Source organism: Felis catus, chromosome D2 (assembly GCF_018350175.1).
Source record: "Felis catus isolate Fca126 chromosome D2, F.catus_Fca126_mat1.0, whole genome shotgun sequence".
NCBI lineage: Eukaryota > Metazoa > Chordata > Mammalia > Carnivora > Felidae > Felis > Felis catus.
In genome coordinates, this window is record NC_058378.1 from 6,585,320 (window position 1) to 6,597,499 (window position 12,180).

A 12,180-nucleotide genomic window follows, 5' to 3' on the forward strand; every position below is an offset into this window, starting at 1 on the left:
CATTGGCCACGTATAAACATGTAATCATTTTGCCTATAGACTCTTGTTATTTTCCCAGAAGGAACGGTCAGGCTCTACAGAGGCCCGTGTGCCTCGCGACCCATTTGCAAGAATGGCTGAGGCTAGCCAGCCTTCAGGGGTAATGTCTGTGGCCGTAGAAAAGAACAAAATTAACAGATGTTTACAAAAATGGAGGCCACAACCTCATTAGCACCTTTCCTGACAGTAGCACATGTCCCACTGTTTCGCAGGGAAAGAGAGTCCAAATGGAGTCGAATAAATCCACTAAATATGGCCAGAAGGCTCCACGGGAATTTGATAGCAGTAATTTCCGGCCCTGAGCCCGTGTCCCCATTTGTCTTCCCCGCATCACTGACCGACTGTTCCCATGGCTTGAAAGACAAAATGTCCAACAGGCGAGCTCACCGTGTCTCCCAGGAGGCGTCGTTATGTACTATCCGCCAAGTTGCTGATGTGGCCTCGTATTTCTCGACAGTGAGGAAGGTCTGATGGGTCTGAAATGCAATTGACACATTTGATGAGACCCCGCACGGTCATAAAAGGTGCCTGCCTGTAAGTACGTCCTTGTGGTCTGTAGGCTGAGCTGCGAAAATGTACTAGAATTTCGTCCATATTCTCAAGTGCATCTCTCTCTACATTCCGTGCGATGTCTTCAGAATGTCACTCTACCCATGCTGTTACACACCATGACTTTTTTTTTTTTTTTTAAGAAAAGTGAATGGAGCATAATTTTAGAGCTGATAGCAAATTTTGCAAACCGGGGCAGAGAAGAGACCGAATAAAACTCGAGATTCTAAAAAAGGCCTAAGTCAAGCCTTTTCATGACATGTTTATTGATCTATATTCCAAGACTTTCTCTTGTCATTTCAAGACGTAGGAGGGAAAATGGGAATGTTTCTTCATCTTTCTATCTCTGGGTAAATGAATTATTAGTAAATATGTCTCCCAAGTGAAAGAATTGAAAACGATGCATAAACCTTTCCTGTCTTAGATGCTGAAAGCAACCCCTATATTTTGTCATAATGGATTCCTAGAAAGCACATCACGAGCAGGTTTCATTCCCCCATTGGAAAATTGCTATAATAATTCATTTCAGACCAACAATTCAGCTTCAAATACAGTGCAGATTTGATATAACAAATTAAAAGATACAGAGGCCATAATCTCTAATTTTCCCCCAAAACCTTTAGATTGTGGCCCGTAAGGGCAGGACCTGTGTCTCATTCATTTTTATCCGTTACAGTCCTTTACACCTGTCACGTGTAGATGTTCAAATAACACTCTGGTGAATGGATCACTTATTTACAACTGGGCCATGGGATTATCTAAAATATTACTCAGCTGATGGGTTATATTCAATGAAGAAGTTTTCACTATGATGGTCACTTGTAAAGAGAATGGCTTCTGGCCATTTAGGGCAGAGTGACATCGGGGAGGCTGTTGATGGAGTAGGAGATAGGGTGATCCCCGGCGCGCAGGTCTAGAGTGGGGACCAGAGAACGAGGGTAGGCCACTGACTATCAGAACTATGTGACTACCATTTCCCACCTCCCAACACACAACTCCTGACACACAACTCCTCCTGACACACAACTGCTTCATACAAGTTACTGGATCTTTCTCTAGGCCTCAGTTTCTTCGTCTGTAACATGGGGATAATAAACTGTAACCCAATGCACAGAAGTAAGGATTGAATTAGACCGAGGTGACAACGTATACAGAGCACTTCACTTAGCGCCTGTAAAGAATAAGCAGAGGTGAGGAGGTCCCGATTACCAACAAAAGAGGGGAGTGGAAACTGCCGTGTGCTGAGTCCCAGGGCCTCCTTAGAAATTAATTCTAGGGGAGCCTGGGTGGCTCAGTCAGTTAAGCATTCGACTTTGGCTCAGGTCATGATCTCACGGTCTGTGGGTTCGAGCCCCGTGTCGGGCTCTGTGCTGACGGCTCAGAGCCTGGAACCTGCTTCAGATTCTGTGTCTCCCTCTCTCTCTGTCCCTCCCCTGCTTGTGCTCTGTCTCTCTCTCTCAAAAATAAATAAACATTACAAAAAAAATGTTTTAAGGAATTAATTATTTTCTCATTACAGTGCTCTAAGCATTTTGGTCTCCTGCTTCTCCATGGCAATAGTGATGATTAGTCTTTCTCCGCCCTAAGGATATCAAATGACAATTAATCCCGCAGTTTTGCAATCACACTTTGAGATCTCCCGAAAACAACGCTATAAACATGCAAATATTATGACAGAGTTTGCCTAGAGACATTATTGCAAACAGGTGCGTGTTGACTTTCCGAGCAGTAGAACATTTTTCCCTAATGGCGTATTTGCCAATGTCCTCTTGCCACAATTATTATCACAGCAATAATGAGATTTCAGTGAACGGAAATGGAAGGCGGATCAGGAGAAAAGGCGTTTGGGGTTGTAAGTAACAATGGTCCCTGGGAAGAATGGCTCGTGGACGGAATAAACGTACCCTCGACCACAATAAAAAGCAGCCTGACCTCGAAATCATTTTTGTACACTTACTCCTTTTCTTCTACAGCTTTCTTTGTTGTTTGAATTTTTACAACTAGAACATATCTAGCTATTGCTTGGGTAGTTATGAGAACATTCTAAAGGAGTTACAGAGGAGTAAAATGAATTCATTTTATTAATAGCCATATTACATATGTGCACTTTGTCATGTGTCTTCCATGTGGATATAAAAACAGTAAAGTATGAACTGATATGTAACAAACTATGAACAATTATTACCTCTAAAAACGTTTATGGAAAGACAGGTACTTTTGAACTCTATTTTTTTTAATGTTTTTATGTTATTTTTGAGACAGAGACAGAACACGAGCAGGGGTGGGGCAGAGAGAGACGGACACACAAAATTCAAAGCAGGCTCCAGGCTCCGAGCGGTCAGCACAGAGCCCGATGTTGGGCTCGAACCCACAAACCATGAGATCACGACCTGAGCCGAAGTCGGACGCTTAACTCAATGAGCCACCCAGGCGCCCCTCCTATTCTGCTTTAAAAACCTTCTATATTGCCTATTTTTACATTGAACATGTATTTCTTGTGTCATTTTTTGAGGTAAAGAAATAAATACCCAATTAGCGCCAGTAGTAAAGAGCAGGGACATGGCAAATGCAAGATAAAGGGCTCCAAGCCAGGAGGGCACCCCCTCCACGACAGTATAGGTAGGACCAGAGGCCAGGATCCTGGAGGAGAGGGGCCAAAACAGGGGTAGGAAGGAACCAAAGATACACTTCATCCTTGGCGCTTTATTTTCCCAAATTTAGTAGGGTTTCTAAATTGGAATACATAAATGGGATTGTACTCAAATTTATATCTTCTTAAGAGATAGTGCAGTTCTTTCTGTATTGTGCAAGATGTGAGCCTAAGCAGAGCCAGTTAAATGTTTCCATGTGCTTTTTTTCCCAGACTTAATTCTACATTACTGTTCCTACTGAAAAATTTCCCACACTTAAAAAAATAAGATGAGGGGCACCTGGGTGGCTCAGTCAGTTAAGCATCAGACTTCGGCTCCGGTCACGGTCTCATGGTTTGTGGGTCTGAGCCCTGCATGGGGCTCTGTGCTGACAGCTCAGAGCCTCTGTGTCTCCCTCTCTCTCTGCCTGTCTCTCTCTTTCTCTCTGTTCCTCTCTCAAAAATAAATACACATTTAAAAAATTTAAAAAAATAAGATGAAAATCAAGTAGGAATATTTTGTCATTATGTTGTTAACCTCTAGAAGGATTTTCAAACAAAGACTGAAAAGTGGGTTGAAATCTATAAAAAGAATCATTGATGCTTACCTGGTTTTCTGCTGAATTCTTTGGGTTAGCGCCTACAAATATCACTTCGGCAACTTCTCCCTGAAAATAAAAACTCATTTTATGAGTTTTGATAAAAGCATTCTTTGCTGGGCTCAGATTTAGGCCACGATTTATGAAATGTTCTAGGATGCTGGGCACCTGTACAGATTTTATTCTATTCAACCAAATGAGTTATCTTCTCAGAATATCAGAGAACATGCCCTTGCAAGAGTGGACACAGGAATTTGGGGCCAGTAAATTGCTCTACAATTTTTCGCCAGTGAATTTGCCTTTAGTATATTCAGGTGTAGATGAAAACAGAGCTATGGTTCATGTCAGCGACAGCGCATTAAAGCGGCTTCTTCAGCCTTTGCTATTTTCTCACACTTCCCTCCAACACACATATAGGAAATGGACTGACTTACATAAGAGCGATCAAAACTTCCCACGAGTGACTTGCGCTTACACTGGCATGAACGAGATACGAGGCAGAACGACAGGGTGTGCGTCTCCCCCCTCCCCCCCCGCCCCATCCCCCGCACTGGAAACAACTAGAAGAGCTGGACAGGTGCGTATTATACAATGGTTGCAGGGCAAGGAAAACAAGCAATGGAAAGAGTGATCCTAGAGTGATGGAAAACAGACACAGTGATCAACTTAACGCCTTCAGAGCGTGCCATTCACAGCACAAAGAGGCAGAGCTCAGGCAAAGTAAGGCAGCCTTGTGGAGTCCACGAAGGCCAGGAAGTCTTGCGTTGACGAGGTAGAGTGACAGAGAGAAGAGGGCACCGGACAGAGGAGAGCCACAGAGAGAGAGAGAACTCTGGAGAGGTGTGGGAAGTTCCTCTCAACTCTGTAAGACAACCACCTGAAGCCAAGAGAAGACTGCGTCCGCAGAGACTGAAATTCTTACTCCCCGAAGCATCCAAGCACAAACTCTGATCAATGTTGGGCTGAACACTAAGTGAGGTAACTACGGGGGCAACACCTTGAGAGCCACACTTAAGAGAGACAGAGCTCACTAATTTAGTCACGTTTTCGATGAGCAAACAAACAAACAAAAACAACAAGGCCGGGGGTGGAGAGGTGAGGCCAGAATCCAGAATTGCTACAATATAGCAAAACACATCCAGGATTCAACAACAAAAAATGATGAGATGTGCGTATATGAAAACATGGCTCACATTAAGAGGAAAAAGCAGCAATCAAAACTGACTTTCCATACCCCAGACACTGCTGTTAAACCAGACACAAACTTCAAAGCAGCTGTTATAAGGATGTTCTGTGAACTAATAGAAATTATGTGTAAAGGACTGAAGAAATTCTTATGATGATAATGACCTAGAGAACCTCAGTGAAGAAAAGTAATTTTATTTATTTTATTTTTTTTAATTAAAAAAATGTTTACTTGTTTATTTTGAGAGAGAGAGAATGGGGGGGGAGTGGCAGAGAGAGAGAGAGAGAGAATCCCAAGTAGGCTCCACGCTATCAGCACAGAGCCCTATGTGGGGTTTAAACTCACGAACCCTGAGCTGAAATCAAGAGTCAGATGCTCAACCAACTGAGCCACCCAGGCGCCCTAGGAGAAGTAACTTTAAAGATGGATTAAGCATCCAATCAGATGTTTTGGAACCCAAAATCACAACTGATGTGAGAAATTCCTCAGTAAGGGCTTAATAGCAAATACGAGATGACAGAAGAGAGGATAAGTGAACTAGCATTTATCAATTACAAATTATTTTATCAGAAGAATGGACAGAGAAAAGTGAAGAAAAATTGATAAAGCCTCAAAAAAAAAAAAAAAACCCAAAAACACACGGGACCTCAGGTATACTGACATTCACAAAACAGAAGACCCTGAATTAGAGGAAAGAGAGAAACAAACAAAACTCTTTTTGAAGAAATAATGGATGAAATCTTCCCAAACTTGATAAACATTACCTTGAGGAGCCAAGGAACTCAAGACATCCCAAGTAGGATAATCCCAAAGTGTTTCATACTTAGATACATTGTAGCACACGGATGGCAGTCAGAGACAAAAAAAGAAAAGAAACTCTTGAAAGCAGTTAAGGGAAATATAATGCATTACTTACAGGCACACCCCAGGATTAGCAATCGACTTCTCATTAGAGAGCAAAGAACGGGGCGACCGTGTGACACATTCAAAGCAATGAAAGAAAAACATGTGGCAACCAAGAACACAGCGAAATGTTCTTCAGAGATAAAGGGAAAATACAGCCCTTCCAGATCAATGAAGCCTGAGAGATTATGTTGTTACAGACCTGCCCTTCGAGAAATACCAGTGGAAGTTCTTCGTGCTGAAAGGAAATGATGCTAGATGGTAACAATAACTCAAATTCCTCAGAAACAGTAAGCAGCACCCGAAGGGTAAATACGTGGGCTCAATTCAAAATATTCTAGGGGCACCTGGCGGGGGGCTCAGTCAGTTAAGCCTCCCTTCCTGCCCCCATTTCCTGGCACATTTCCAGCCTTAGAATCCCCGAAGGATGGGTCTGATTGCACCTTAGTGACATGGCCTTCGGTGTGGGTTTCCCGATAGCCTCAAGGTGAGGGCTGGTGCCAGGTAATCAACCAGGTGATTAGATGGTTGAAAGGATCAAGTCCTACGCCCTGATCTCCAGGGACTGGAAAGGGGCTGGGAGTTGGGTTCATCATCAACAGCTGATGATTTAATCAGCATAAAAGTCCCTCAAGTCTAGGGTTCACCAGAGCTTCTAGGTTGGCGAATGCTTGGAGAAGCTGGTAGGGGGCCCTTCCTGGAGAGCTCATGGAAGCTTCACATTCCCTCCCCTACCCCTTGCCCTCTCTGCGTCTCTGCCCTCAGGCTGTTCCTGAGTCGTATCTGTGTATAACCTAGCAAGTAAACTGTTTTCCTGAGTTCTCTAAGCCTGTTCTAGCAAGTTACTTAACCCGAGATGGGGCTCATGGGGATCTCCAGTTCTTGGCCAATGGGTCAGAAGCAGATGCGACAACTTAGATTCGCCGTTGGTATCTGAAGCGTGAGGGGCTGGGGGGTCCGGTCTGTGGGACTGAGCCCTCAACCCGTGGAGTATGTGCCAACCCCCAGCAGACAGTGTCAGAAGTGAATTCAATTGTAGGACACCAACGGGGTGTCTGCAGAGGACTAAAGAATTGCTTGGTGTGGGGAGAACCTCTATACGTCTGCTGTCACAACTACCGAGTGTAGAGCGTGGAGAGGAGAGACTTCTTGAGTCTCGAAGACGGCTAGAAAAATAATTAAAAATATCTATCATTTTTAAAAAATCAACAGAGGAATTAAAAAAAAAAAGGTACACTCACACATAAGAAGAGCTTCCAACCTTAAAAAATGAGAAGAGCAAAATCAAATCAAAGCCATCAGAAGGAAGAACACAGAACACCAGAGCAAAAATCTGTGAAACAGAAACAGAAAAAAAAAAAAAAAGATAAAATCAATGAAGCTAAAAGCCAGCGCTTTGAAGACAGAAATTATCAAAATCAGGAAGAAAGAAAGGACATTGTTGTTGGCCCTACAGAAATTAAAAGGATTGTGAGAACCTATTATGAACTTTCTCTCAACAAAGTAGACAACTTACATGAAACAGGCAAATTCCTAGGAAGATCCAAACTTTTAGGAAGATACAGATTCCTCAAGACAAATTAAATGCTGAGAAAGATACATAATTGACTCGAGAAAAAATAGAAAATCTGGTTAGGCTTATAAGGAGTAAGGAAATTGAATTAGTAAATAAAAATTTTGCCATAAAGAGAAGCCAAGGTCTGTGTGGCTCTGCTGAAAAATCTGATAGAATATTTAAAGAAGAAATAATACCAATATGTTCTATGCACTTTCAGAAAATGCAGGAGGAAACCCTTGCTAACTCATTCTTTGAGACTAGTGTTTCCCTAACACAAAAGGCAACTAAGACAACATGTGAAAAGACAGCAAAAGTCCTCATGGACGTGAGTATAAAACTTCAGCAAAATATTAACTAACCAAATGCAACAGCATATAGAAAGGATTATACACCATTACTAAAGGGTATTTATTTAATATCTGAAAATCAACAAATGCGATACACTATATGAATAGAATAAGAGACAAAATCCCTCATGGTCACTTCAGAAGACATAGAAAATCATTTGAAACAAATCCAACCTCTATTCTTAGAGGAAAGAAAGAAAGAAAGAAAGAAAGAAAGAAAGAAAGAAAGAAAGAAAGAAAGAAAGAAAGAGAGAGAGAGAGAGAGAGAGAAAGAAAGAAAGAAAGAAAGAAAGAAAGAAAGAAAGAAAGAAAGAAAGAAAGAAAGAAAGAAAGAAAGAAAGAAAGAAAAGAAAGAAAGAAAAGAAAAGAGAAAAAACTGGCCTACAAGGGAACTTTCTCAACTTGATAAAAGGCATCTACAAAAATCATAAAGAAAACGTCATACTTAATGACTACTCTTCCTCCTAAAATTAGAAACAAGACAAGGATGCCCGGTCTTACAACTTCTATTCAACATCGTATTGGAGGTTCCAGCCAGTGCAATAAGGAAAAAATTAAAGGCATCCAGAAAAGAAATCCAAAAAAGAATAAGGAAGCCTGTTTTTATTCACAGATGACATGATACATATGCAGAAATGTGTAAGGAATCCACATCCCCCGCCCAAAATCTACTGGAACAGATAAATGATTTAGCAAAGTTGCAGGACACAAGATCAATGTAAAATAGTGGCATAGTCCTGCTTCACTTCTACAAGCTCTTCCTGTCCTTGACTTTAGAGACTTTTCTTAGTTCCAACAAATGGTTCCATGACCATCCATTAAGAAAATGAATTTTCTTCGTTCATTTAAGAAAATGGAAACGAAAAAATTAAGAAAAGAATAATTTGGATTTTAGAAATTTGATTTTACATGATGACCACCTGAAAAATAAATATTTCCCCATTCTGATGTTTGCAGAGGCCCTGCAGAGTTAAGAACAATTTTCAAAATCATTGCTAACAGCTGGTCTGCATCATGATTAGAGGCAGTTGGTGACATTAGACAATATCTTTCCCCCATCCCCAGACGCAGGCTTCTGGATCTCCTGGTGAGCCTTACCACTCTGTATGTAGGTTTCGCGGGCTGCAGAACATCCCCAAAATTTCTGCCTAGTGGTGCTCTATCCACAACATTGGGAATTAATGAGGCTATCAGTTGTTTGAAATATGGAGGCTCTGGACCTCTGCTCAGGTTGGCTACCGTGTCCTAGAACAGAGAGCATTTGCTTAAGGAGCACACAATGTAGAGTCAAAGCCCCTTTCCCCAGGCTCCCACCTCCCAGAAATGCCTTCATTAAAGGAAATGCCCACACACACATCCTCGCTCTGAGAGCTAACAGCTTTAACAAGATGTGGGGGCACTTGCTAAGACGTGAGTCTAGACATCCAGAATGTAAACTTTGGTCGCCAGAGGAAAATTTGGGTCATAGGCAATACTTTCACCCCACCCCCCTGCCCAAGGCAGTATAGTTCAGCTATCTGAGTGTAAGCACTACTCAGGGTTAGATTCTGGGACCGCCATTCCTTAATCGTGTGACTTTGGATAGGGCCGGACACATGATAAGCTCTTTTACTTTTAAAAAGTGTTGTACCTCTCTTATCCAGAGTCAGTACCAAGTTTTCTTTTTTTCCCTAGACCCTTCTCTGTGCTAATTAAAAAATACAATCAACACTCTTTTAAGTTAAAAGTTAAGATCAGCATATATCGTGACTGGTTTAACCTATGTTTTCCACATTTGTCACCTTTAATAGTGCCATCGCAACGCTGATCTCAAATTTTAAGTAGTCCTTCATAATGTACTCTAATCCTCACTTTATATATTTAATCTTTTTCAATGGCCATAATATCGATTGGCATTCCCATTTTGCAAGTGGGAAAATCAGCTTGGAGATACTCAGTATTCTTTTTCAAGATCGCATAGCTAATCTTAGATACAGATGCATAGCATCGACTGTGACACAAATGTCTACAAAATGAACCACACTTTCTTCCTAAGTATCACTCTAAAACTTGAAGACTCTATTTCTATGGGAGGAACAGTAGACGTATAGTTGTAAATGAAAGTTACAACTCTGAAAACAGAGGCCATCTCTCAGGGTGGGTTATGGGTTCCTACTTTGCTGTATCATCTGAATATTCTATAACTAGTTACAGCCTTTATGATGAAAATCAAAGCAGTTCTACTTTGAAAAAAAAGTACCAGAGCTGAAGCTGAAGGAGTGTTATGATAATACAATAACGGGGTAATTAAAATAGACCCTATGTAAAGACCTCCTACTGAAACTTCACGCAGTCGGCGATTAGAGGAAGCAAATGGGATTGCCAATATCCAACTTTTGGACCCACAGAAACAGGTGTTTCATTGTTTCAACTTGATATGACCAAGCTCTTCCTTTGAAAAGGCTTTATAGTCTGTGCTATGCCCCAATTCTTTCTCAGCCTTCATGGGGCTTATGGGGTATTATATAAAGATCTGTTTATTATTTTATGCCCTTTATCCTGCTTGTTGAGTAATCTTCTGACACCAGAGTCAGTTTCATTAATAACTGCATCCCAGAAGAAGATGCCCATAAGTGGAGTTCTTTCAAGGAAACTTGTTTAGATGTACTTACTCTAGGTAGATGCGTGCGAATGCACATTCCAAGGTACCTGCTGTACTTCATTGCATCTACGCCTCTATTGATTATAGCAACTATTGTTTTTGAACCACCAAGAAAGTAAAAACATGCTACTAATTTTAACCATAAGATTCCTCTGATTGGAAGGTGCACCCTGATTTCAGAGATGCTACAATACGGAAAATGGGCATCTCAGAAGGAATGACCCATTCAACTCATGACGTCATTGGCAGGATCATCACCGGGATTTGAGAACACTGGTTCAACTCCCAGCTACAGTTAGAGTAAGCCCGGTGAGCTATCATCTCCAAACCAATTTGCTTATCTGAAAAGTGGGGGGGGGGGGGGAGGGGGAATGATACCGCCATATTCACATGACTATCATGAGCATACCATGAGATAATACATATGAGCAAAGCTGTCACCACCAAAATGTATTAACTGAATCTGAATTCACTATCGGTTTCATTTCTTAGAGGTACCTCATAACTACAAACTCTTTAAATATGAAGGTTTTGAAAAAACTGAACATTTGCGGCTAAGGTTTTCTTTGGCTTTCCTCCGCATCTCCCCACCCCTGAGACACACACACACACACACACACGCACACACGTATGAGTTTTGGTTACCGTAGCAATGGCCTTAGCAAGGGCTCTGAAGAGCTGGATGTAAGCAGACAGGGTATGTGGTCCATAAATTGTGGAAGCTGCCTCGTATCGCTGAGCCTGCAGGAGAGGCAGGGCTGAATCATACACCGTTCTACATGCCTTGACCCATTTACAGAGGTCCCACGTCTTTGGTGAAGGGTGATACTGGACATCTCACATAATTCAAACTGGCCTCATTCAAGATTTAATCATGACAACGGAGGGTGGACATTTCCATATACCGGCTAAAGTAAATGGCTCCCACCAACTACTTGCGAAAGGCAGTGGCTTCTCTCGGCTTAAGGTACTTGGACGACCAGCCCATCTACTCTGAAAGAGGGGCACGGCTCCTGAGCTTAAGTCTACGTTAAGTTCTTGTAATATAAATGTTTGCCCTCGAGGAGCACAGCAGGAGAAAAAAACAATGAGGGAGAATGAGAATCTCAGAAACTCCTGGAGAAAATGGGTAGTGAGGGTACTGACCCGAGAAGGACATTTAACCATCATGGAGCTACAAACTAGAACCAGATACATCTCCTCTCCTTTGGCTGAGCTGCAAGCCTTCGGTTTTTCCACAGGAACCTCAGACTTATCAAATCTTAAGTGGATCCCATCACTCCAAATGCACCCCCTCTCCCTGCGACAGTCTTCAGCTCAGTGAATGCCACCCCCGCCCCCAACATCTTAGAGACTCCTCTCTCTCCCTCATCCTGTATCCTGTAAATCCCCCAAGCTCCCGTTACCTGGCATCTCTTGAACTCTTTCATTGTCCTCTGGGTCTCCTGATTTTACTGTGGCCAAACCCTCAGCTCTCACCCGGATCATAACCACCGCTTCCCAGTCAGTTCTCTGCCTCCACACTTAATCTTCCAATTGATCTTGCTACACCTTCCATCCTAGTGACCTTTCTGGATCACAAATTTGATCAGAACACTCCTCCCTTGCAATTAATTCTACTTCAGTTTTCTAGAGCCTTCTTTCTGGGGCACAGCATAAAAGATGCTGCATCAACCCATGCCTCTCCATCAACTAGTCCCTGTCTCACTATCCTGCACGAACTATGGCC

General features: G+C 42.2%; 1 protein-coding gene across 4 annotated transcripts in view; it reads right to left on the reverse strand.

Annotated features, from left to right (window-relative positions):
* The window catches only part of ASAH2 (N-acylsphingosine amidohydrolase 2), a 100,396-nt gene that overhangs the window by 4,102 nt on the left and 84,114 nt on the right, over positions 1-12,180 (reverse strand). For 3 of the 4 annotated variants that reach the window (XM_045039862.1, XM_045039861.1, XM_045039860.1), the window contains exons 18-21: positions 11,097-11,192; positions 8,909-9,055; positions 3,826-3,885; positions 427-515 (exon numbers count right to left, since the gene is read on the reverse strand). In XM_045039862.1, the coding sequence (XP_044895797.1) occupies positions 427-515; positions 3,826-3,885; positions 8,909-9,055; positions 11,097-11,192 (392 nt within the window). The remainder of the gene's footprint in view (positions 1-426; positions 516-3,825; positions 3,886-8,908; positions 9,056-11,096; positions 11,193-12,180) is intronic. The other variant, XM_045039863.1, reaches the window with a different exon arrangement.